This window comes from Crocuta crocuta, unplaced genomic scaffold (genome assembly GCF_008692635.1).
Source record: "Crocuta crocuta isolate KB4526 unplaced genomic scaffold, BGI_CrCroc_1.0 scaffold96, whole genome shotgun sequence".
NCBI lineage: Eukaryota > Metazoa > Chordata > Mammalia > Carnivora > Hyaenidae > Crocuta > Crocuta crocuta.
In genome coordinates this window covers 9,275,338-9,303,284 of record NW_027531522.1, presented here as the reverse complement: position 1 = coordinate 9,303,284, position 27,947 = coordinate 9,275,338, and the positions used below count along the sequence as shown (strand labels likewise).

The 27,947-nt window shown below is 44.0% G+C and overlaps 1 protein-coding gene across 1 annotated transcript in view; it reads right to left on the bottom strand.

The window, feature by feature from the left end:
• RSU1 (Ras suppressor protein 1) overlaps positions 1-27,947 on the bottom strand; it is a 190,701-nt gene that overhangs the window by 119,446 nt on the left and 43,308 nt on the right. The window contains 6 exon segments of the mRNA XM_077772423.1: positions 14,117-14,231; positions 14,514-14,596; positions 16,237-16,308; positions 18,490-18,514; positions 19,482-19,493; positions 23,031-23,155. Of these exon segments, the coding sequence (XP_077628549.1) occupies positions 14,117-14,231; positions 14,514-14,596; positions 16,237-16,308; positions 18,490-18,514; positions 19,482-19,493; positions 23,031-23,155 (432 nt within the window).

Below are 27,947 nucleotides of genomic sequence, written 5' to 3'. Positions count from 1 at the left end.
GAAGAAACCTAAATTACTAGTATCATAAATAAAAATGGGGTATCATTATAGATGCTACAGACTAACTTAGAACAAACAAAAAATCACCAATGCTAAAAGAGAATCCGGAGGAGCCTTGTAGCTATGAAAATACTGAATTCATAACTCTAAACTTTTCTGCAACGAAAACTCAAGACCCACAGGGCTTCACTAATGAATTCTCTCAAACATCTAAAAATATCCATTTTACCAACTTTATGAGACCAGGATATTCCTGACTCTGTGCAAAAATACTGTTTAAAAAAGTACAGACCAGTATCCCTCGTGAATTTAATGAAGTGGAAAATCTTTCAAGAAAATATTAGCAAACCAAATCCAGAAGAACACGGAAACACAAAAAACAAAAACCACATTATCATCTCAATAGATGTAGAAAAGGCATTTAACAAAATCCAACAAAATTTAACAAAATCCCTTTTATGATAAAATCATCCTACAAACAAGGAACAGAGGGCACTTCCTACATCTGACAAAGGTCATCTACAAAGAACTCACAGAAAATGTACTTACTGAGGAAAGACTAGAAGCCTTCTGTCTAAGATCAGGAATAAGATAAAGATGTCTGCTCTTGTCATTCATATTCAACACTGATCTGAGGTTATGGCCAAAGTAATCAGGTAAGAAAATGAAATAAAAGGCATCTAGATTAGAAGGGAAGAAGTATAACTCTCTCTCACTGCAGATTACATGACCTTGTATACAAAAAATTCTAAGTAATCCACTAAAAACTAATTAAAACTAACAAACAAGTTCAACAACATTACAGGACACGAGATCAGTATAAAGATCAATTTTACTTTTATATACTAGCAATGAACTGAAAATAAATTAAAAACAGAATTTTATTTACAATAGCATCAAAAAGAATAAAATGTTGAGGAACACATTTAACAAAGGAAGTGTAAAACATATATTCTGAGGGGCGCCTGGGTGGCTTAGTTGGTTAAGCGTCCGACTTTCGCTTAGGTCATGATCTCGCGGTTCGTGGGTTCAAGCCCCGCGTCGGGCTCTGTGCTGACTGCCAGCTCAGAGCCTGGAGCCTGTTTCAGAGTCTGTATCTCCCTCTCTCTCTGACCCTCCACTGTTCACGCTATTTCTCTCTCTCTCTCCTAGAAATAAATAAAAATATTAAAAAACAAACAAACATATATTCTGAAACTGACAAACTATTGTTGAAAGAAATTTAAAAAAAGATCTAAAGAAAAGTTATTTTAGGGGCACCTGGGTGGCTTAGTCGGTTAAGNCTCCTAGAAATAAATTAAAAAAAAGAAAAAAAAAGTTATGTTCACGGATCTCAAATTTAATATAAGACAGCAATACTCCCCAAAATAATCTACAGATTTAATGTAATCCTGATCAGAACACGAGTTGGCTTCTTTGTAGAAATTGATAAACTGGTTGATCCTAAAATTTATCTGGAAAGTCAAGGGACTCAACATAGCCAAAAACAATGTTGTAAAAGAATAACAAAGCTGGAGGTTACAGGTCCCAACTTGAGAACTTAACTGAAAAGCAGCAGTATTAACAATAGTGTAGAACTTACATAGGACAGAACTATATACATCAATGAGACAAACCTAAGTCCAGAAATGAAATCGTGTATCTGTGGTCAAGTCAGTATTAACAAGGATGCCAAGACCACTCAATGAGCAAAATACAGTCTTTTCAACAAATGGTCCTTTAACAACTGGACAGCCACATGCAAAACAATGAAATTGAACCTTTATCACACCACATACAAAAATTAATTCAAAACAGATCCTAATTCTAAACCTAAATGCCGAACTATAAAAATCCTGGGGGAGGGGGAAATTGTAAAATGACAGCAATAGGGCATGGAGTTTCTTTTTAAGCTAATAAAAATGTTCTAAAACCATGCTGACAGTTGTACAATTCTGAGCATACTAAAAACGCTGAACTGTACACTTCAAACGTGTGAATTATATGGTATGTAAATTATATCTCGATAAAGGTTTTACCCAAAAAGAAAAAAAAGTATAAAACAGTAATATCAAGTGGGCTTTACTATAAAAATACATGACTGATTTAACATGTGAACAATCAATGTCCTCTGCCACACTGGCAAGTAAAGGAGACGTACTAGTTATACACTATTAGAGAACACAGTATTCCACAACTTGGAACTTAATACAGTTAATGTTTATTATCTTAACACTTTCTCCGGGTAGCAATCTGAGAGTGACTTATCCAAGTGGTTCCGGATCCGGGACTTTTAGGAAATAGTCAAGCTGCCAATCTGGGGCTCGTCTAAGCTTGACTGGGGCTGGATGATCCACTTTAAAGTTCACTCAGTAAGGTTGTTCGCAATAGGACAACTGGCTTCCCCTAAAAGTGATCCAAGAGAGTGAGAGAAAGGACAAGACAGCATACCCAAGACGGAAGCTGCTATGTCTTTTATAATTTCATGTCACAAGTGACATGTTGTTATTTTTGCTATACTGTATTAGTCACAGATACCAATGGGAGCAGGCTACACAAGGGTATGAATACCAGGATACACGGATCATTAGATGGATGGCTACCAGCGGAGGATGGCTACCAGTGGAGAAAAATCATATGACCACCTCAATAGAGGGGGGAAAAAAAAAAAAGAAAAAAGCTTTCAGCTATATTTAATACCTATTCATAAAAACTTGAAGAAACTTGAGAAAACTTTCTCAACCTGACTTAAAAAAAGCATTTTTCAAAAGACATAACTATTATCCATTTAACAATGAACAATAATACTTTCCCCCTAAGAAAGTTAAAGCTAGGATATTCCTTCTCACTGCTTCTATTCCACACTGTAGTGGAGGGCCTAGCCAGTGTAATAAGACAAGAAAGCAATAAAGAATAGTAACCGGAAAAAAAGAAATACAGTGGTCTTTTTTAGAAGACAAGATGATTACATATATAGAAAACCTCAGGCAATATGCTATGGTACCCCCTGCCAACAACAAAAGAGCCAAACAAACAAACAAACAAAAACCTGACCAGAACTAGACTTATAGGAAAACTAAGAAAAATCACAGGAACCAAGGTCAATTGTTCCAAAAGCTATTGTATTTTGAAGTACCAGCAATAATTGAAAATGAAATTTAAAGAGTTCCACTCACAATAGCATCAAAAACCTAAAATACTTAAGCATAAATTTAACAAGATATATGCAAGTAAAAACTAGAACATTGCCAAGAGAAATTTTAAAAACCTAAACAAATGGAGAAATAGATCATGTTCACAGATTGGAAGACTCTATATTGTCAAGATGCAAATTCTCTCCAAATTGATCTGTCAGTTCAGTCAAATTCCAATCAAAATTCCAGCAGGCTGATTCTAAAATATATATGCATGTAAAAGGACACAGACTAGCCAAAACAATTTTGAAAAAAAAGTTACACTCCGTGATGTTAAGACTTCTTATGAAGCTACAGTCATAAGGATAACATGGTAGAAAGGCAGAACAAGGAAACCTAATATACAATCCAGAAATATATCCACATTTATATAGTAAATTGGCTTTTGACTAAGACCAAAGCAATTCTTTATAAAAAAGATTCTTTTTTTTTTTAACGTTTTTTATTTATTTCTGAGAGAGAGAGAGAGACAGCATGACCAGTGGAGGGTTAGAGAGAGGTAGACACAGAATCTGAAGCAGGCCCTAGGCTCTGAGCTGCTATCAGCACAAAGCCCGACATGGGGCTCGAACCCACGAACCGTGAGATCATGACCTGAGCCGAAGTCAGACACTTAACTGACTGAGCCACCCAGGCGCCCCAAAGAGATTCTTTTCTACTAATGGTGCTAGAGCAATTACTTCTATGGAAAAAAATATATATACCACACACAGAGCTTAATTTGAGCTGACTGTCGATCCAAGTCTCCATCAGAGTAGGGATTTTTCTGTCCTCCCCATCACCAGCCAAGGATCTCTCCCAAGGGTCTCAGAACACAAGTTGGTGTTGAATAAATATTTGGCGGGTAGAAGACTATGCATGAATGCAAAAAAAAAAAAACAAAAAACAAACCCAGCATGCCATAGTAAAAAATAAGAAGAAGGGGCTGGTGAGATAGTAAATGGTCAGGAAAGGGATCACTGAGGGAAAAAAAAAATCTCATGTGAGTTGACACCTGAAGGTACCACCTGTGCAAGTGTTCAGGAGATGAAAACTCCAAGCAGAGAGCAAAGATCATGAAAACCTATGAAGCAGACACTGAGGGTAGCCCATGAGCGGGGGCGGGGGGCTCCAGGGCAGCATAAAAACATGGAGGCAAGATAATCCTGAGTCTTATGGCTCAACAGAGTACCTTCAAGAATTCTAGTTCCAGAAGTGATAGAGCCCACTGTGTGATTTCAGAAAAGCACCTTGAGCACTATGTGAAGACTGGATTGGACGGAGCGAAGTAGGAAGCAGCAAAACCAGTTAGAAGCCTCCTGCAGCAACCCAGGTGAGAGAGGGCGGAGGCGCACTATCTTCTCTTCAAGGAATCAAGTTCAAGTGTAACACCAGAGCTCACATTCCAGCAGATCTGGGTATTTGTTGTAATTTCTGCTTGTCATTTTCAACTATTTCTTGTTTCCTTCAAAGGATTCCTTTCTAAGGGAAGGGATCATGTCTATTTCACTTACTGCTGTGCGTCAAACCCAGAAGGTCAGAGGAATACACCGTATAAAGAGCCGCAGGTCAGAATCTGACCCAGTAAGATAGATAGGGGCTGTCCAAGGAGAGGAGCCTTTCTGCTTAGTGCAAGCACATATAAAAGGCAACAGAGTACTGAGGTCTATTAAAATCATTAAATGTATGTTGACAATGAATATGGGCATGTAGTCTTGGGGTCTATCACTAAATCTCTGGTGTTGCCAGCATAAAGGAAATCATCTTCCACTTCACCCTATCCCAGCCCTGACCCCCGAAAGACACTCACACATGCAGTACAGTTCAGGTCTAAGTTAGAATAATACTGCTTTTTTTTTTTTTTAATGCAGGAATAATGTACTATACAGGAGATGCTTTGAGGGAGATGCTACATAAACCTAAGACACTGTATACGTACTCAGGTGATAGGAACTGTATTTACAGATATGACATGGGAATTAAAAAAAAAAATGAAATCTAGAATCTCAGTACCACCAGTATTTCTCCCAGGGCAAGAATTCATTTAGTATCCTATTAAATCAAAGAATGGTCCACTGCAAACAGCAGCGTGCCTTACCAGCTGGTGTTAACACAGATTGATGCACATGTTCAATCACACTGAACCTGACATTGGGTTTCCTGAAATTTATAATACGGAATGGAAACGTTTTATGTGTTGCAACTTCCCACCCCCTTTAAGGCAGTAACTCACCAGGCAGAAATATAATTCACTTAGCATTTTTAAAATCCACACTCAGAGCATTTTCTGGGGTTAAAAATTCACTGAAATAGAATATATAAAAACGCAACTTGTTAAAAAATATTATGTAGGAGACTGACAGGAATCATTTTTGATTATCAACTATGACCATGGGAATCAAAGAATGGGAAATATTTCCTGTGATGTGTGTCAAAAGAATACTAACACAGAAATAAAATGTAAAAGGATGTAATATAATTCAAACCAAAAGTCAGAGTTTGGTAAAGATTTTCTATCCCTCGCGTTTTATTTTTCAAAGAATAAAATTAAGGCCTATGTTTGGAATCACTGTAATCTGTCATCTCATGATAAATGATGTTTTCTTAACTGGTTCAGTACTGATACATTTATGGATACACTATTTAGAGGAATACTTCAGTTTTTGAGGACGAGGGTTCTTTTAGCTTCTTTAAAAATTTTTTTTTTCTGAGTACAGTTGGCACACATTTCATCAAGTTTCAGGTATACAACACAGCGATTTAACATCTCTAAACGTTACACTCTGCTCGCCGCAAGTGTAGCTACTGTCGGTCCATACGACATTGTCAAAACATCACTGACTATATTCCCCGAGCTGTGCCCTTTATCCCCGTGACTTTTTCGCCTGATAACTGGGATCCTATATCTCCCACCCACGCTTCACCTATTTTGCCCATCCTCCCACCCGCTTCGCTCTGGCAACTACTGGTTTCCTCTGTGTATTTAAAGGTCTGATTCTACTTATTTGTTTGTTTTGTTTTGTTTTAAATTTTATTTTAATGTTTATTTCTGAGAGAGACAGAACAAGAGCAGGGGAGGGGCAGAGAGACAGGGAAACACAGAATCTGAAGTAGCCTCCAGGTTCTGAGTTGTCAGCACAAGCACAGAGCCCGACGTGGAGCTTGAACTCACGAACTGTGAGATCATAACCCGGGCTAAAGTCAGACACGTAACTGACTGAGCCACCCAGGTGCCCCAATTTGTTTTGTTTTTTAGATTTCACGCAGGACTGAAATCATACGATGTGTGTCTTTCAAGGACTTATTTCACTTAGCATGATACCCTCTAGGTCCGTCAGATGGTATGATGTCATCTGCTTATACGGCTGAATAATATCCCACTGTACATGTATACCACATCTTCTTTCAACAACTGCTTATTTTTGAAGTCGACAAACCTGAGCTAAAAATACGACTCTGTCAGTAACGAGCTGTATCAGTAGTGGAGCTCTGGGCATGTCACAAGCTCCCTATGCACTTTGGTTTTGACACCTTTAAAAAGTGGCCAAAGAACTTTCCTTGTCTATAGTACAGAACTGAGATTAAAGTCTAGGGAACCATTTTGTAAATTATGACATTTTGTGTAAAACTGAGGTTTTTATGTAATTCTATCGAGCCTAAAAGTAACTTCAAGAAAAAATGTTTATGATCAACTGCCAAATTCAATTTTATACAAGCGGCACAGTTTATAATTCTATAAAGTAAGTACTTGCCGCTCACTATGCTATGAAACTAACATATCATGACACTTGGCAACCATTTCACAGACTAACAATTACGTCTTGGGAGGTGTGTGTCTCTGTTAGCATCTGATCCATCATTTTCCCCTATAAAATGTTGCATTTTCACCTTCCACTGTGTCCTAGGCGGATCTAAAGCAAAAGCACCAAATGGCCCTATCCTTGGTTAACATGGGGCAGTTGTCACAGACTGTGGACACGAGTGTGAAATTGGTGAAATTACACGTTTGGTACTACAGGGGGCGCCTGGGTGACTCTGTTGGTTGGGCATCTGACTCTTGATTTCGGCTCAGGTCCTCATCTCACGGTTTGTGGGTTCGAGCCCCACATCGGGCTCTGGGCTAGCGGCATGGAGCCTGCTTGGGATTCTGTCTCCCTGCCTCTCGGCCCCTCCCCTCTTGCGCGTGTGTGCGCTCTCTCTCTCTCTCAAAAATAAATAAAAATAAACCTAAAAAAAAAAAGTTTATCACAATCGTGACCATGGAATTAAGGACACCAATGCCAGGGCCGACCCACACCAAGTGTTTGCCACGAGGAGCCGCTCCACGGGGCTTACACTAGCCTCTCCCCGCAGCACCCCTGCACGTCTTTCCCCACACCTGCTGTGCTTCTCCTCCCTTCCACACCGGAAGCTAATGCACAGTCTGCCTCCACCCACAGGGTAAACCAGCCCATCACTGCGTGCCCATGGGGACTCCAGCTTTCTGACCTTCCCCGTCAGTCTTCCTGTCTGGTGCTCCAAGGCAAGTGCTTCTCCCTGGCAAAAGGGTGGGACTCAGGCAACCACTATGGTTAGACTGTGGAAGAGGAGCCCAGGCTTCAGAAAACCAGTCTCCAAAGTCAAAATTCTATAGCCTGAAACCCACCATCTGTACCCGCAAATGCACATACACACACACGTGTGCACCTGTGCGCGTTTACCTCACGTTTCCTGAGCAGCTGTCCCTCACTCCTGGCAAGTGGCTAAATTCTCTGTATGGATTATTCTCTGATCCTCAGACAGCACTCTGAGGCGGGACCACTCTTAGTCCCATTCTACACGAGGCACAGAAAGTAAAGTAACTTGTCCAAAGTCACAAAGCACTGAACCCGAGCCTGGTGAGGAAGAAAGCAGCGTCTACCTTCTACTGTACACATTACAACTTGTGTTGCTGGTTTTTGAAACCTGTGGGTTAAGATCATTGGGATGCAACTGACAGAGTGAAAATAACACCAAAGACAATAAAACAAGACACAATCTGGGACTCGAGTGACCAAAAAGAAAACTGCGTTTCCTTCTTGCCTGCCTCAGTATTTTTCTTTAGCTTCTCAACACCCATAAAGAAAAGGATTAAGAGGCATCATACTAAAGAGTTTAGACTGGTCCATCCCCTCTTTCCTAATTCTGTTCATTCTACAGAATTATAATTGGAGAAACTTCTCAATTCCTGACATCGCTTACTCTTTGAATGGACATAGTATTTGTTTCCACTCTTCACAAATACGCAAGTAGGAATACATATGCTTCTCCTATTTCTGTAATAAAAAATGCTCCTGATTCCTGGCATACAAAGCAGGACGCGGCGCCAGCCAGCCCCAGGTGTCCGTGTCACAGCACACAGCCCTCCCACGGGCTGCTCAGACGGGTGCAGACAAGGTTCCCACATCTCACACACTTTGCTTTGCTGCATGCCCAGCTGACCAAGGCGATTTCCTTCTCCGACGGCAATTCCCTGGGTGACAGATGCGGGAGAAGAGGTCCCAGGACTGTCCAGAAGCCAAGACACCCGAAATGCCTTGAGCAAGAGCAAGCAACCAAACCCTGGACAACCGAGAGGAGACCACGCGAAAACACACAAGTCGCATCTTCAGCTCGTAAGACGACCGCGGTCTGGCGTGCGACAGGAAATGCCAAAGGGCGGAAGAGACCGGCTCGGGCCCCTGGGCTCCCTTCCTCCACTCCGCCCGCTCCCGCTCCCACTCCTTCAAGCCGGGTGAAACGTCATCTGCTCACATCGAAGAGACTGGCTGAAGTACGGGTCCTGAAGAGGCCTTGGGATTCATACAGGCTCAGGACAAGATTGCAGCTGTGTCTATCTCACGCCTTCACTGGCAGAATTAACTCACGTCAGGAAGAACATGTTTCCTCCGAAGCACAGCATGCCCGTTGCACCGGCACGAGGGAGCCACCAGGGAGTTAACCCAGGGAGGCCGCAGTCCCTGGCCCGACCACACACACCTGCCCTGGGACCAACCAGACACACAAAGGTCCCAGTCCTTCCGGCTCTAGTGTCTAGGAACCAGGGTGCTCCCAGGCTCTACCTCCTACAGTCCCTCCCACGGAGTCGCGTCCACTCGGTAGCACTACAGTTATGTTCATAACGTCACACATTATCTATTAGCACAGACCTCACCTCCCCCTTCAGATCGCACTACCCGGCTGCCCTCCCGATCAGACATCCAAAAAGGCATCTCGAGCTTAAGATACCCACAACTCGGCTAATGACTACCTCCTTTCCTCCCCACGTCTCCTCCCCAATCCTTCCCGTTATCTTTCCCATCCTTTTAGCTCCTCGGGTCGGAAACCTCACAGTCAACTCCCACTCTCCCCTTATCCAGTTCATCACTGAGTCCTGTTCATTCTGCCTTTGAAACAGACTCAGAATCTGACCGTTATGACCATCTGGATGGAGAAGGGCTGCATTCCTTCTGGAGACTTCAGAAGAAAATCCACTGCCCTGCTTTCCTCAGCTTCCAGAAGCTACCTGGATTCCCTGGCTCAAGCTCCCTTCCACGACACACCACTCCAACCTCCTCGGTCATCACATCTTCGACTGCGGACTGCTGTCTCTGACCCTACTGTTTCCTCTTCTAAAGCTCGTGTGATTGCACTGGGCTCACCTTGGAAATCCAGGATCATCTCTCCATCTCAAGATTCTAAATCACATTGGCAAAGTCCGTTTACCATGCAAGGTGACAGATGCCCAGGGACGGGGGCATCTTTGGGGCCATTATTCAGGCTGCCACACCACCTCACTCAGAGCAAAAGCCAAAATCCTTACAGTGCCCACCAATTCTCATGGGATCTTGTCCCCACTTCCTAACTGAGCTCCCCACACCCCACCCTCCCCTCGGGAGCGCTAGGGGCTGATGCACTTGAAGTGTACTGTATCTGCCCCTGTTATTCCTCAACACACAACCCACATCAGGATGTCTGCACTTCCTGTTCCCACTGCCAGGAAGTCCCCTCCCTTGTTTAGGTCTCTGCTTAAATGATACCAACTTCTGGGTAAGCCCTTCTCTGCTGACTCTGGTCAGCAGAGTGATATCGCTCCCACTCCCATCTAGACATTCCCTTCCGTGCTTATTTTTTTCACAAAGCATTTACTATCTGATTTGCTATCCATCCCTCCACTCATCTGCCCTCTCCCACTGCAGGATGGTGGGGTGTCCCTTGTCCTGTCTCCAAGAAATAAGCATGAAACAGGGGCCCAATAAACAGCTGATGAGTAAGTGAATTTGACTTTATTGGAAAGTTGGTTCCTTGGAGACACGACCTGGCTTTAAGTAGGAATCTAATAAATGTCTGAATGGGTGAATGACAGACCTAATTTTTCTCTAATTTGCTATAGGTATATGGACCAACATGAAATCAAGGGTACCCTTTTCTAGGAATCAGACACAGCAGGTAAAGTAACTTACTCAGGGATTCCCAACAAAAGGAAAGTAATAGAATGACACAGAAAAAATTCCAACCAAACTCCTCACTTGACTTGGCTGTGCCCGGAACATTCTTCGACCTGACAAGTCAGAACTCACCTGGATTCCACTGCTTGGTTCCAAGACTCTTACCAATAGCTTCAAGTCGTTAAACTCCAAATTTATGTTTATCTTCTTTAAAATTTATTTATTTTGAGACAAACAGTGTGAGTGGGAGAGAAGTAAAGAGAGGAGAGCGAGAGAACCCTACGCAGGCTTCATACCATAGCACAGAGCCCAACATCGGGCCTGAGCTCCTGAAACCATGAGATCATGACCTGAGCTGAATCCGAGAGTTGGACACTTAACCAAATGAGCCACCCAGGCGCCCCACCTCCAAATTTATGTTTAAAGGAAATTTCACAGAAATCTCAAAAGCAGCTGCCTCGCTTATTCCGATACGTACAATATGAACGTACAGGGCAGAGAGCATGACCACACTTTACCGAGCACCCAGTGGATGCTGCAGGGACAGATACAATACACTTCAAGCGCATCAGTCCCCAGCGCCGCTCATCAGCAGGCCAGGGTGACTCCAGGCAATCATCTTAGCTACTAAGGACAAGCCAAACCAAAGACATTTCCGCTGGGACTGAATGTCTACGGGGACAGGAGGAGGGCAGGAGGGGGGGGAGGACCCCGGGGACAATGCGGCTTGGAAGGTCCTATCCGAAGAGCACTGTTTCACAGACGCCATGTCTCTGCGCTCTGCAGTGTATTATGGACCTGCTGTGTACACCCCCGCCTGGCTGGCCGTCCCACGGCCACAGGATGGCAGCTCTTCTCCTGCCACTCGAGGAAGCCAGCCAGTGCTGCGCTTTGCTCCTACTTGGAGATCGCTTTCTGGGAATCACTTTACAGGCGTGAATGGAAACGAACACCACAGTAGTTAGGAATATGGACCTGGAGGAGAGGCTGACACGGTTCAAATCAAGCCTCCGTGACTCGTTAGCTGTGCCCCTAGGGACATCGCTAAGCTTCAGTCTCCTTACCTCTAAAAAGTCAGCTTATAAGTCTTATGACAATTCCAGGAGCCAGGGTAGGAAAAGCACTTGTCACAGAACCCTAAGGTGTACCGGCTATTGTAACAGCTATTATTATGTTACTATGTATTATATTATTCTTGACCAAAAAAAACCCCACTATTCAAAAATAAAGAATACATCTGTCTTCATCTTTAGTTTCGATCTGTAACAAAACTCCCAGGGGGTTATCATTTATTTCCAGTTAAGTACCTGCCTGTCATTAGGGAAAGCTGCCACGGTGCAGATGTTGGGATTAAGTTTTATGTACATATGAATTGTTACTGGAGAGCTTAACAGCAATGTTACATAAATAGGACTAAATTTTAAACAAGATATTTAAACAGGATAAGCAATGTGTGTTAAGATTTCAAAATACGTAAGGACACAGGTATCCACTTGGGTTTATTTTTCTAACAAAGTAGTATCTGACAGAAATCACTGATCGATGCCCTCGCTGGCTTCTCTGCTTGAAAAATGAAATAAAATAACAAAGCACATTAAAACACACACACACACACACACACACACACACACACACACACACACACAATTACTCCTAATCACGCTGAGAACGCACTCCAGAAGCTGGGGGTGGGGTGGGGTGGGGAGGGACAGGCTTTTCCAGAAGCACGAGAATGCGCCTCCTGCAGGGGGATTTTGATACAGCAGGCCAGGGAGGGAGCAGTACGCGCACTGTGCAAAAGCCCCCAGGTATCACTAACGCCTCCACCTCTAGTTAACAGTCACTGTACAAACCCTATCTTTTGACAAGGAGTCTTTTTTTCACCTTAAAAATGTGCGCAACGATCCGTTCTTGGTCCCGCAGCCTGTTCCTAAGGGGACACGTGACAACATGTAACTCCCTGAGGGCCACGTGCTGAGCCACTTCTCAGCCCCTGAAAACAGCGCAGATTCCTCCAGACCTTTTACAAGGACAAAGTTGCCGGAGGAGACGGGGCAGCGGGCCTGAAACTTAACTTCCCTCCGTTGCATGAAATCATGGGAATGCTCCTCCTTCAGAGCCGCGCCGCCCACAGAACCCCTGGCTGGCGGAAATGCTCTGTACCTGTGCCTTCCCGCGGGGCAGCCACAAGCCGTACATGGACACCGAGCACTGGAAACGTGGCTTGTGGCTTCCGTACGGGGAGCACAGCTCTGGGCAGGTCCAAGCGTGCCTCTGCGTGGCCTTCCCGGCACCCTGCAGTGTGAGTCCTCACTTCAGGAACTCACTCAGGACCCATTCCTTGAGCAGCACGCTGAAGCCCAGCACAGGGCAGGCACGGGGAATCCAGGAGGTGGCGAATAGAAAACCCCACCCTGCTCTCACGGAGCTTACATTCTTTCAAAACGTCAGATTCACTTGAGGTTCTAGCTCCAAGAACTTTGGGTTAAGTGTGTGTGTGTGTGTTTTTAATTACAGGATTCTGGAGCAGAAAAGCAAATATTCAGTTTGAGCAAAAATGCAGTTGAATGGGTTGAAGAAGTGAGAGAACATGGAGGGTCTGCAAAAGAAAAGGGAAGTAAACTCACAGAACCTTTCCAGAAGGGCAGAATAATGTCAGCAATAGCATAGCAGGTTTGGACATGGTTTCCGAGGGACATCATAAGCCCACCCTGGGCCGGGGTAACGAGCAGGCAGAGGACTAGGACTCACCTGTCACAGGAGCTGGACCAGGGAATTCTCAGCCAGAAGCTATTTAACAGTTCTCACTGGAAACGGGGTCTGGTGAGGACCAAATGCATGATGGCAAAAGGTATTTTCATGCAGCTCTAACAAGTACTTTACGGGGCAAAAGTTTCCAAGGGACTAAAATTAAAAACTAAGAGATTAAAAAAAAAAAAAAAAGTGGTGGCTTGGTTAAAAAACTGCTGGGGTGCCTGGGGGGTTCAGTCAGTTAGGCATCCAACCCGGGCTCAGGTCATGATCTCATAGCTCGTGAGTATGAGCCCCACATTGGGCTCTGTGCTGATGTCAAGCTCAGAGCCAGGAGCCTGCTTCAGATTCTGTGTCTCCTCCTCTCTCTGCCCCACTGGTCTGTGCTGTCTCTCAAAAACGAATAAATGTTAAAAAAAATTTTTTTTTTAATTGTTAAAAACATCAGCCAGCAAAGGAGAAGCACAGAGAAAACCGTTATGCCTATTGTTGGGCTGTTTTCCCCGACCCCGCGCAGGGGCCGAGCTGGGTTATTTTCATCAGCAGTTTCTCAGGCCTTGAGTGCAGTGGCTGCTGAACAGAGGGGCACGACCGGACAGACCTGCAACAGCTCAACCCTGGTCAAGGACAAATGCTTCTAGAAACTATCAGAAGGAGCACCTCGGAGGAGGGGCCTGCCAGGAAGAGGGAGGGTTGCTCAGAACTGCCGCACTGGGATCACTGTTACTAATTCAACGCCGAACTGAGATCATTCCTCAGCAACCTTACCTAGTTCTGGGGGCAGAACGGTCAGGCGGTTCCCCTGAATGTGGAGTTCCTTAAGCTGAGTAAGCTCCCCGATTTCTTTAGGCAGCGAGATCAGGTCGTTATCCCTAAGGCTGAGCTAAATACAAGAAAACAAGGGGTCGTCAAAAACGGTTTTCATGTAGAGAGGCGCTCAACAGAAACTCCCGTGCTGCCCCATGCCCCCCATGCCCTCTCTTCTTTGAAGGCTCCATCCTTTCCATTTATGTACAAGGGCCTGCAGACGAACGCCACACGGAATCGGGAGTGGTGGCTGATTCCTGCAAAACAAACCTCACCCCTGCTCAAATTGACTTGATTCTACTCCTACAAGGGCTGCAGAAGTGAATTGATTTTCCAAGAATTTAGATAAATTACTTACTATCTGCAATTTTGTGAGCTTCCCGATATCTGGCGGCAGGATTTCAAAATCGTTGTCACTTAGATAGAGTGCACGCAGGGTGGCTGCGAATTAAACAGCGATATATAAACAGGGCGGCATGGAACCCAACCGTTTGAGGTCTGATCAATACGAGGGAGTCAGCTTTGATTAATAACCCCGGCTCGGTGAAAAGCCTGTGACACACCTAGCGCTCCCAATAAGAAGCAGCAGGTCAAACTTAGATTTACTGGCTTATTGTGGGGCTGGTGTGTTCAGGAAAACATCTTTATCTAAGAGGACTGACACAATTAACAACCGTGGGCATCGGCAGTTTTTGGCATAGGGTTTCAAGACGCTTTCAACAATGAGAGAGAGATTTTTTTTCTATATTTCCCATTCACATTTATGCTCTGCATCTGAAGTGAAACAAAGAAAACCACCGGGACAGGTATCAACTCAACGCTTCAGGCCAAAGGGCGCTGTCGTGTAAATGCAACGATGTTAAAAATAAGTAGCTCTAAAGGCTTTCCGGTGAGGAAGACCTTAATAACAGTTCATTGTTTCCATAATCGTGCTATTATTAATTGTTTCTCTAGCCTTAAGGACAAAAATAAATGAGGACAAAGGAGCTAATATAATGACATGGAGTTTACAAATAGAGAAACCCTAACTCAGGCAGAATATCAAAGGTCAGAAATCTGTTCACGCTATTATACAACCCCGAACTACCAAAGGAGAAAATTCTAAGGCATTTTTTTTATCCCTGACCAAAAAGGAGAAGTATAATCAGAGGTCTGTTTTGTTTGCTTACAGGTATTCAATTACATTCGAATGTTTTAAAATTCGACAGAACTCTGTGTTAATATACACAACAAAATCTCCTTCCTGGCCCAAGAAAATATTTTAGAATTGGCTTCATCATGTGCTTGGGAAAATCTGGGGGAGAGAATATGCATAAGGTTATAAATGAAGTTCTGGAGACTAGCTCAGAAAATTCAGAATCTCTGGATGCCATACGTGTCACTATTTGGAGAAGCAGAACACTCATTTAAGGAAGGCAAATCTTTCCTAAATATTTTGTGGGTTCTCAGAAAAACCAGTTTTTCCTCATTTTTACGAGTATCTGCAGCAAGAAATTTGCTTGCCTAGAATACAGTCGAAAAGTAAAGTGTATTTATCTATGACAAGGTCTTGATGTTTGATTGTATTCTAGAGACAAAATAGAGCACATCATGGAGGGTTTTTTTTAAGAGGCTTAAGAACTTCCGTTAGCAGCTGATTAATGGGTATTTTTATATAAAACTGGTTGAAATATCTTTGGAGAAATAGCTTACAAAGAGTTAACTGCAACATGGGAGGGCACATTTATTATTATATATATATACACATATATATGTATATATACATATTTTTTCTACATGCTTTTTAAGAAAAAAGTCAAGTTCTTTAGCTAAATGGGAGACTCAATCTCATTTAGGTACATCATCTCTATCCGGAAGTTAATATGACATTACTAGGTCCACTTGAGCGCAATGGTGTCAGCTAACTATATATCAAACATACAGACTGCTGAGCTATGAAGGAATATTCAAAAGAAATGTGTGAAGAAAAAAATATATACATCCAATAATTTCTCTTGGAGTTTGGGCCCTGGCAAATAAATTTCACTTGCAGAACGCCAAGTACCATTTTAGGGAGATTTATAGAATTAAAAGTTTCTTACTAAGGTAGAAGAAGTTTCCAGGAAGAGAATTNGGGGGGACAAAAACAATCCCAAGAGATCACACACAAAACACTGATGTCCAGATAATACTCACCTCAAATCTGTGTCACGAGTCTGAGCTCCGTGTGTAAGAGACTGAAAACTCAGAAGAGGCCATAATTCTGGAACCCCTTTACCTTCTTTTAACCAACATAGTATTGTAGTCAGAGAATCTCTTATGCTTATTAGACATCTGAAAATGTCTCCTCATTTTCTGCAATGAAGCTCAGTCCGTGTGTTACAAAGAAACTTCAATCATCACAAAGTATGTGTCCATCCAGAGAAAAAACTGCCTCATGAATAGCAATAATTCCTCAAAAAATACAGATTAAGCTTTGTAGTTGTTAGACATTTGCTTTATTTCATTTATTATAATGGGAGGAAAAAATTCACTTTCTTGTTGTGCAACTACTAATATTCAAAATGATCTCCAATTACAATAGTGCTTGCCCAGGGCCTGAGGGAGGGGGCCGTGGGGGGTTGTTTAACGGGTACAGAGTTTCAGTTTTGCCTGATGAGAAACTTCTGGAGATTGGTGCACAACAGTGTGAATATAGCTAATGCTACAGAATCATAGACTTAATAATGGTTAAGATGGTGAATTTTATGTGTATTTCATCGTAATTGAAAATGTAAAAATATATACATATATATGCATTTTCACTGAAATCTCAAGTAAATATGTTCTCTATTACTACCTTTTATTATTTTCTTTAAGACCCCTATATTTCTTAATGTGGTTCCCTCCCTTTGAGCATACTTATAAGAGGATTTTTAAAAAATTTTAATGTTTATTTATTTTTGAGAGACGGAGACAGAGCACAGGCAGGGGAGGGGCAGAGAGAGAAGGAGACACAGAATCTGAAGCAGGCTCCAGGCTCTGAGCTGTCAACACAGAGCCCAATGCAGGGCTCAAACCCACGAACCTCAAGATGACCTGAGCTGAAGCTGGACACTTAACCCAATGAGCCACCCAGGTGCCCTTCAATATTATTTTAATCTAAAATAAGCTGACAGATATTGAAAGGTAGGAGGGACTGTGACATTAAAATACTTGGAAGCCTCGATCTGTCCCCAGCTGCCAACCGCCCACCACCCTGGCCTCACAAGAAAGAGCTGACAGCACAAGGGGAAATCGAGGTAAAATTGATTTCTACCCTCTGGGTGGGAAGGTCACTGGTTAACTTTCACACTGAATAAAATTAACCTCCACGACCAACTGCAGCAATGACAACAACGGATTGTTTCTACCAGCTCGCTGTGTGTGAAGCACATTTACATCAAGTTTTGCCTGGGTCGCCAAAACCACCGCGTAATATAGGCAGGTCGGTGCTCACTATCATCTCTTTAACGCTGACAGGAATGAAAAAATGACAAGGACTTCTGCCTCGCCTGGGGAGGGTGACAGGTATCTGGGAACACCTCCCCCCCCCATGCCTAGATTACAATGCAAAGATCTGAGGAAGCTGAAAGAAAAAGCAGGGGTAGCGGACAAAGCGTAGAAGTATACAGGTGCTTCTCTACTGCTCTAAGTTCCCTCTTTGTGAAAATCACTGAAGTTCTTTCCACGCGCAGAGGGAGAGTGCGGAGAGCCGGGCGCAGGAAAGCGCAGGTCGGGGCACCTCCTGGAGGGGGCGCTGCCAGCCTGAGTCTGAGCCTACTGAGGCTGAGGTTCTTCTCACCCCCAGGGCAGCCGCAGGCAGCGAGGGCAGGGAGGTCGCCAAGCCCGCGGGCAGAACGGAGCCCCCCCTCCCCCCCCCAAAGCTCGGGAGGGCCCGGAGGCGCCGCTGGCCACACGCACCGAGCCGCGGGGGCTTAGGGCCTCCTCTCTCTGCCAAGCACACGCGGGGTCCCCGACCATCTCCACGCGCACATGTGGGGCCTCGGCTCTGGGGGGTGAGGTGGGGGCCCTGCGGGTGTCAGGGAGGTTCCGGCAGGGGCAGAACAGAGCCAGTGAGGGTCCGAGTCTGGCTGCAGCGCCGCTAGCTGGGTGACCTCGGGGAGGTAAGTCAGCCACTCTGAGTGAGCCCCAGTTTCTTCGGCTGGAAAACCAGGAGGGCAGAACTTTCCTGGCAGCATCGCCAGGAGGCTGAAGGCTGAGACTTGTAAAGCACCCCACAACACCTGGAGCCCCCAAATGGTTCTCGAGAAATGAGGGATGTCACTGTAAGTGTTTTTCAGGAGGCCTGACAGAAAGTCCAATTCGGCTTCCACCAGGTAAGCTCCCCCTGGGAGACGTCTGCGGGGGGGGGCAGCCTCAACTATTGGGTGCAGTTTTCCTGTCTGGGTCCCCCCAGCTTACCCTCAGATCACCTCCAGTGTTTACAGACACAGCTCCTAAGGCGCTCATTTGTGCCATCATGGCAGAAAGCCTTCTGTCTGCCAGTGAACTTTGTTTCCAGCGGGTTCTAGAAACGGGAAAGTGCCGCATACGATGTAGAAATTTATAGAACCAGAGTTGACAGCTGGTCAGCATCTTTTTTTCCTTCTCTTTCTCAAAAGCTAGGAAGGTCCTTACTTCCTAGCTTCCCTTCTGGATGCTTCCTAAATGCTTCCCTTCCTAAATGCTTCCCTTCTGGAACGTTTTGATCTCCAGAGATCCTCATGGGCTCCTCCTGCTTCAATAACACCTTCTTAGTTAGCTAAAGTTAGTAATTTTTCTCACGTCCACAGGGACCCACTCACACACAGAGCCACTCAATGCTGCACTTTAGTGAAAACTTCTAAGTTTCACAAGATGAGCTCTAGCACCTCACTGGGTCAGAAATCACCCCAGAAGAGTCAGCCCATGGTGCTACTGCGGGGAGATTATCCCAGAAATAATTACCAGCAAGTAGCCAAAGTGGCTTTAGACTCTGTGGAAGGTGACTCTATAAAATGAACCATGTTTAAACAATTAAAAACATAATAAAATTTTACTTATTGAGACAGCCTAAGAATCCCTTCAGGCCTTGCCATCGTCAGAACAAACAGCAAATACTATATGTAACTTTAAAATCAACTTCTGGTTGAGTACGCTGTTCAGAACATGCATATATGTGGCCTACATGCTCTGCTACAGCGTCTCCTCTGTGTGTTTATACATAATTTTAATTCCAGTAAACACAGTGTTTTATATACATAAGTTTCAGGTGTACAATATAGTTACTCAACACTTACACACATCCGCCAGTGCTCATCACAAGTACACTCCTTNCCCCGGTAACCTTCAGTTTGTTCTCGAGTTAAGACTGTTTTTGGCTGGTCTCCGTTTTTCTTTGTTAGTTTTGTTTCTAAATTCTACATGTGAGTGAAATCATGTGTTATTTGTCTTTCGGACTTACTTCACTTAGCATCAGACCTTCTAGATCCATGCATGTTGTTGCAAATGGCAAGACTTCATTCTTTTTTGTGGTTGAGTAATATTCGTGTGTGTGTGTGTGTGTGTGTGTGTGTACCCCACTTCTTCATTCATTCATCTACTGCAGGACAGCTTCTATATTTTGGCTATTGTAAACAATGCTGCTATTAACATAGGGGTGCATGTATCTTTTCAAATTAGTGTTTTCATATTCTTTGGATAGTAGTAGTGGGTACTAACACACAGTAGTGTGATTATGGGATCATATGGTAGTTCTGTTTTTATTTTTTGAGGAATCTCCGTACTGTCTTCCACAGTGGCTGCACCAGTTTGCACTCCCACCAACAGGGCATGAGGGTTCCTTTTTCTCCACATCCTCGCCAGCACTTGGTGTTTCTTGTGTTTTTTATTTTAGCCCTTCTGCCAGGGGGTGAGGGGATGTCACAGTGTGGTTCTGATTTACATTTTCTCTGGTGATGAGTGATGCTGAGCATTTTTTAGGTGTCTGTTGGCCACTGAATGTCTTCTTTGGTGAAACGTCTGCTCATGTCTCCTGCCCATTTTTTAACTGGATTACTTGGGGTTTTCTGGCGTTGAGGTTTTTGTTGTCTTCTGCGTTTCCATTTTTTACTCACGCTGCTTACTCTAAAGAGTCCTCTCTCTAGGACTTGCCTGAAACAGGGCTCTGCAGGTATAATTCTTTATGCCATCTGAGAACAGAAATATCCTTTATGAAACTCATGTTAATTCCTCTCCCAGAGAACTAAGAATTTTTGCTCAAATCTTGACAATTTCATCTATATAGCTATGTAATTAAATACAGAAAGCTTTACGCAATCAATAAAACACCGAGAGCCAAAAATGCAGACAGCTCGAAAGACAACGAAGAGGGAACTAAGCTGCATTTGATTAGAAAAAGAAAACTTTTGACCTCTGTCCTAAGGTACCTCCAACCTAACTGAACAAAACCTGAGGTCACAATGTTCTTCCCTCGATGTTCAGCCCATGAAGGCCCCAAGCATCACCCACACCATCAGTCACCATCCTGTGAGTTTTAGCTCCTAAGTATGTCTCATATAAAACCCCTCCTGGCTGCACTGTCACTGCCCTAGGTCACCTGGAAAGCTAATCTAGCATGTGTATGGGTATCCTGACCTCTACCTACCCCAACCTCCCTTCCACATGACCTTTCCTACAAAAATCCCATCTCTTCTCATATCTCCTCGTCTGCCGTTAAAGCTCCTCACGGTCAGCAGGATAACATCAAAGCACCTTTATTTGGCACACGGGGCCGGCCCCTCATTAGCATTTGCCTCCCTGCCATTACAGACATTTATTTGTCGGTTTCCCCAACTGTAATGAACGCTCCATAAAGGATGGAAGGCTACTACCTACAGTAGTGCCTGGCACAGAGCTGGGAGCTCAGGAAATACTCGGAACTAAATATTAGCAGACATTCCTGCTTCTTTGGCCTCAAATGCTCCCTTGTCACTCCCTGCCTCACACTTTACACTCAGCAACACTGAATGACTTGCCATTCCTGGAATATGCAGTGCTCTCAGCTTTTGATCATTCTATTCTTTAGTATGGGTTGCGTTCCCCTCTGCTTCTTAGTTTGAGATATTCGTTTCCATGCACCAAGTTTTGGCTCAAACACTGCCCCCTCTGGGAACCTTCAGACAACCTCACCTGCTGACTAAGTCACGTGATGGTCTCTCCCACTGCATTCAGACAACCTCCAGCAAGTCAGGGACCGACTGTGTACCGTCACCCCTCACTTACAGCGGGCTCCACCCCCACGCTTCGGGCCAAGAACTGTGATTTTCACCACTGAACCCCAACCCTAGCAAGGTTCCTGACACAGATGAGACACTTACCCGGCCTCGAAGTAAATAAGAAATAAAGCAGTGATGACGAGGAGGATGGTGGAGGTGACAGCTAACACCGTGCACTGCTTACTGAGCACCAGGGTCTGTGCCTGGCACCTTGTATGTCAATGACTCATTAAACAAATTAATCAACAAATTAACAGTAAGAACCTACTTAGCTTTGTACGTCTAGTATATACACCTAGTTTTAACTTCTTGCTTACATGCAAATTAAACATCAGGACTTAATGATTCTCAAAACAAAGATATAGATGAGGGATCCTTTCTTTTCTGTTTTACCAGACCGGCATACAATCTCCGTATTTGCAGGGGTTAAAGCCACCTGATTTAAGTGATATTCCCCTCCTCCTTTAAACTCTACTTCCCCTCAGACATTAGGAAAAAGAATGCTCATGGATCTTTCCAAGATTATATCCTAACCAGACTGAACATCAAATGAGTGTCTAACCAAACTCTCCCTGGAAAGAATAAGCTCAACTAAAAATAATTCCATGAATAAGGTTTTTTGTTTTTTTTTTTTCTTCATGATTGCTTCTATTAAATTGATAAATACCTGGCCAGCTTCCATTACCACTCCATGTAAATCACTAAGTTAACTAAAGCATTTAATGGCTATAATTAATGAATACACGACTTCATGCAGCAGATGAAGCACATGTGGGCAGCTTCATCTCACAGCTGTGACAATGAGGCCGGGATTGAGAAGCCCATGTTCTGGTGGCATCCATGGTGCCTCAGGGACAGGCTGGACCCCAGATAACGGGGTCCTTTGCCTGGCTCGGTCACGAAGCTCTGGGCCAATCAGGAATGAGTCACCGAAGCTCTCGGAAAGGGCCTGACTTCCACTCCATGAAATGAAAATTACTGCCCGCCCACCGTCCCTCATACACATTGCGAGGGTCAAATACTGGCCTCAAATGAGGACACTGAAGTCTGTAAAGCATTAGATGTATTACTATTATTCACTGCTACCTGGTTCTGCCAGCTCAGCTGAATCGAACCTCCTCTCTTCACCTTCGTATAAAGAAAGACAGGATTATAACCTCTTGACTACGTAAAAGAATTTTAAGAATCAAAGAAGCAGTGTTTGGAAATGTATCTTCGCTCCCTGCCCCACTTCTGTAGACGGAAGATGTTTCGTAAACAATTTCTACTTAATACAGAGAGAAAAATCAACCATATTACAATCGAACAATCTGAACAGTTAATCTGAACAGTTAATGTTATGCAATTAAGTCCCTTTCTGGTCTATGTAACGGAAATAAAATTTTGTTGGAAACCAAATATAATAAAAAAAGACAAACAAAAAAACACTTCCTCACTGCACCAACAATTAGTTTTTCAATTACTTCTCAAAGAGATATGCACTAATGCAGGTCATTGAATACACGTACTAAAACTTTTGCTGAAGTCCTACCTAGCACACAGCAAGCAATCAGAAGTCAGTGACAGACACGCTCCCTCCTGTGCACACAGCCCGCATGCACCCTCCTTCGATTCCCCATCTTCCATTCCTCCATGGATACTCACCCCAGGTTCAGGTGTTTGAGTTTCTGAAGGCTGCTGATCTGTGTGGGCAGCTCCTCAATCTGGTCATTAAAGAAGTTCAGCACTTCCAGATTCTTTAGTTCTGCTATGTTTGGCGGCACAGCTATGGAAACAAAGGTGCTGCGTGTGAATACAGAAACCTTGCTCCGCGCAAGGAATGCCAGCAACACATTGTGTTCATCTTGCCCAGGAAAGAGAGATAAAACTGAAATATGACCATCTGATTCACATATACATCTTACTTTTTGTAGGTTTTTCTTAGGTTCGCAACTAACATCAAGGAGAAATGAAAACGCTTCTTTAAAGGGCAGAGAGAATTTCAGGCTGCCATTAACAGCCCACAGGTGAATATTCCAAAGCATAAATTCTTTTATAATCGCCATACTATGTCTCATAAGTACGAATGTTCTCTTCCTTTGGGTTTCCTTGCACCTCTATCTAAAGAAAGACTGCAAACTCGAGATCCCTTCCTGGTTAATGATACATTCATCAAGCTGTTCTAATAACCTGATATCTGAAGAGCTGTTTTCTTTTTTTAAAGTTTATTTTCATTTATTTTGAGAGAGATAAAACATGAACAGGGTAGGAGCAGAGAGAGAGGGGAGAGAGAGAATCCTAAGCAGGCTCCCCACTGTCAACACAGAGCCCGACACAGGGCTCGAACTCATGAACCCTGAGATCATGACCTGAGGCGAGATCAACAGTCAGACATTTAACCAACTGAGCCACCCAGGTGACTGATTAAGATCTGTTCTCTTTATACTGCACTAAATCACAATATAAGTTCAACCTTAAATGATGAAATATTCAACCCACCTCTTTTATGATTTTGGCTTCTGGCCTTTACACCTTGATTGGCACACACACACACACACACACACACACACTTTATATCAGATTAGCAACAGACCAATGCACTATTATTACACAGAAATATGAAAAACCAACTCAGTAGCATGATAGGAATACCAGCATGCAGATCTAAGGTTTAAATAAACCAGTGATGACCTACAAGAGTCTTCCTTCCCTAGAGCATATATTTGCAAATATCAGCTTAAAGACCAAAGGCATCTTTACCTCAAAAGTACAAACTCTCCATTGGTAGCAGAAGACTTGTAACAGATGGTACCTTATCCCCATCACTGATCAAGTCTTCCTACCAACATTTGATACTGGCCATCAGCTTGTCCATGGTTCATATCAGCTCTGACGCCAAGACTACCCAGGTTACTGAAACCAATGACATGGGCCTTGGGCCACAGCACCAAAGTGTCATGTCTTACGTCCATGCCTTTACTTCCCATCCTGACACCACCCTCCAGGGTGCGCTAGGAAGACTGGGAAAAACCAGGAGCACCTTTGCTTAGAACCACTACAGAGGTATGTATCATCCGACTCCAAACAGACATCTGAAAGAGCGAAGGAGGGAGCCGCTGCAAGAGCTCTGGTGCGTGACTCCCAGCGGAGCACCAGTAAAGGAGGACAGGCACACTTCGTTACAGTTCTGAGTCCTCAATTTCAGCTTCATAAAACGTCTAAGGTATCGATGATCTGACTTCCGTTAGAAGGAAGAAGGCTTGGGGAAGGGAAGGGAAATGCTTTCACTGGAGGAAGGGACTGTGAAGAATATGAATCAGTCTGGATTCAGGCACTTGGGAGGTGGCAGCGGTCCAGACGGAAAATGCACAAGGCGTGGACTAGTGACTCAAGTAGATGGTTTGGGGAGATGAAAGGGCGGGTTTTCACGGGAAAATTGAGGCAGCTGGAAATTAGCCTTCAGAAAGTACACTCTTGCGTATCAACATGAATGCATATAAGCCCTACCTTTACAGTTGGGCCTTAAACGCACATTTAGTCGGTGATACACTTTCCAGCGAATGAACGGTATTCGCTTTGCGTAAATGATCACAGAGAAGTTCATTCAGCTGCACCCGCTAAGGTGCTGATTGCTGTCAGCTTACTCTTCTGTCCCCAGAATGTGTGGTGTGTAAGGCACAGCTCTACCAAGGACTATTCCCCCGATAGTCATCCCTGCTCAGAGACCTCAGCCTTTTGCCCCCGTGCATCTTCCAGCTACCACTAAGCTTCTTTCACTGCATTCATCTGATTAGTCTGAAGAGCAATAAAGAAAGTTACTGCAACTAGGAGAAAATGATGATCTCAATTTAGCCACAAACCAAGAATAATGCAGCCAGAATTACTGCTGCCTTCCCCAAGTTACTCTGCCAATGCAATTAAACGCTCGTCTGAAGGTATCGCCTTTTTTGACAGGATGAGAGATTATTTCACTCTCCTTGCTAAATCAGTCCAATTTAAAACCACAAATTATGCTAAATGTGATTTCGGGATTTGTTTTGTGGACACAAACAATAACCCTACATTCAATTTACTATACTTCTCCCAGCCTTTTGTATGCATTTGAATTTCATTGTTGAGACTCCATTCAAGCAAGAAAAGGAAAAATATTACACAGCTAATATTCTCTCTCAATTAGAGTCCCCCCTCCCCACCTGGCCATAGTAAAAAATCACAAGGAATTAACATTCAGACCTGGCTGGCTGGAATAATGTCCACTCTTTCGGCCAGTATTTAGAGAGTGCTTATGATTTGTATAGAGCCACAATTCTGACACCCAGCATTTCACTATTTCTGGGATAAAGTAAGAAAGGTGAACTATTTAAAGAAAGTAAGTTACAAAAGGAGTCTCAGAGTTGATAAAGGGAAACAGCCCTTGGGCTTGGAAAACTAATTCTAATGAAACCATTAAAACCATAAAAAAGTAACCTGTTACCAATATGAGGTGTCCAATAACTAAATTCTACACATACATGACATGAACAAATGCAGCCTTTAGGGAAAAAATGGTAGCAATATGTCACTGGTCAGAATATTCCGGTGAAATTTTTCCAGATCTCTGCACGACACATTGGCATAAAGTATTTCAAAATATAAGTGAATGGTCAGCATCAATAGATTTCCTTTTAAGGTTTATTAATTTTGAGAGAGAGAGAGAGAGAGAGAGAGAGAGAGAGGAGGAATCCCAAGGAGGTTCTAGCTGTCAGTGTGGAGCCCCATGTGGGGCTGGAACTCACAAACTGTGAGATCATGACCTGAGCCCAAAACAAGAGTCAGATGCTTAACTGACTGAGCCACCCAGATGCCCCAGTGTATTCCTATTGTGCCTTTGAAATATGCCTTTTCACTGATCTGTCCTGCTTGTGACTGTGACCTCAGCAGAGCACAAAGTCTGGAGACATGGAGGCTCAGCACACAAGGGAAAGAGAGGGGCCGTATGCTGTGTGGACACAGGCATCCTGGCTGGACTGGGACCCTTGCTAGGTTCTCTTCCACCTAGCTTAAGCATTCTACCATTTTCCAAAGAGCTGCATTAAGAAAATGAACAATATGGATTTAAATAATGCAACAAATAAGGTCCTCAATTAGGAAGCTCAGTCATGTAGAACTTTGCTTATGACAGAGAACGGAGCATCATTTTCTGTCAAAAACGGCTATTTGATTTTGAGACTCCAGTTGCCACGTTTGAGAGAGAGGTCCCTGATCACTCTCAGGTATTCCCTGGCTCCTAAATGCCACATTCTGCTTTCATCACAGGATCAGAGGACCGCTGGGAACACTCTCAGGCCAGAGTTTCCGCTGTATCCTGGCAAAGGTGACAAAGATGTGGTCCTGCCACCCCAAGAGCTATAACCCAGGGTCCAGTCGCAAGTTCTCTCCGGGCAGTTATAACAACCCACACTAACGAGCCCAGCAGGACCCTCTTTTCCTTCAAGGCCTCCTAAATCTAGAACCTGAACATTATTCCACGTGAGAGGCATTTGCCAGCCAGACTCAGTAATGGGTCCCTGCAGTTTGGAACAGCCCTAAGAGGCAGCCCAAGTCCCTAGGCGGGCTCCCCAGTCAGGGCCAGCAGGGGTCCCGCCTAATCTCCGACATTAACACCCCCTGAAAGGCGCCCTCTGGCAGGAATCCTCACAAGGCACTCGCTGGACACACTGGACGGGCCAGAGCGCTCCAACTCTGAGAAACACTGACCTACTAGCTAGCAATCGTCAGCTGCCTTCTGCAACAGAAACCCCAGAACAAACTATTGTTACAGCAATCGGACCTTCACCTGAGGAGCATTTTGTTTGGGGATGTAAAATTAACAACTCCATAACCAGTAACTTGTTTTTAAAAGCCTGTTAGTGGGGCGCCTGGGTGGCTCAGTCGGTTAAGTGTCTGACTTCGGCTCAGGTCATGATCTCACAGTTCATGGGTTCGAGCCCCACATCAGGCTCTGTGCTGACAGCTAGCTCAGAGCCTGGAGCCTGTTTTGGATTCTGGGTCTCCCTCTCTCTCTGACCCTCCCCTGTTCATTCTGTCTCTTTCTCTCAGAAATAAAGAAAACATTAAAAAATAAATAAAAGCCTGTTAGTTTACCCACACAATAATCAATAGCAGGGTACGCTCTGGAGCTGGGCTGTCCAAGGCGCGGTCACTGCGGAAAACAGTATGGAGGCTCCTCAATAAATTAAACGTAAAACTACCACAGGACCCAGCAATCCCACTTCTGGGTATTCATCCCAAGGAAGTGAAATCACGGTCTCGAAAAATTATCTGCACCCATGTTCCTGCATTAGTCGCAAGAGCCTAAACACAGGCACAATGTTAAGTGTCCACCAGTGCTTGGATGGACAAGGAAATGAGGTGTGCATGTACACAAGGGAACACCACTCATCCACAAAGGGGAAGCCCTGCCATTTGTAACAACGTGGATGGACCTGGAAGGCAGCATGCTAAGTGAAATAAGTCAGAGAAAGACAAAAACGGTATGATCTCACTTATATGTGAAAGCTTACCCCCCCCACACACACGAACCCAGAGAGAGCAGAGTT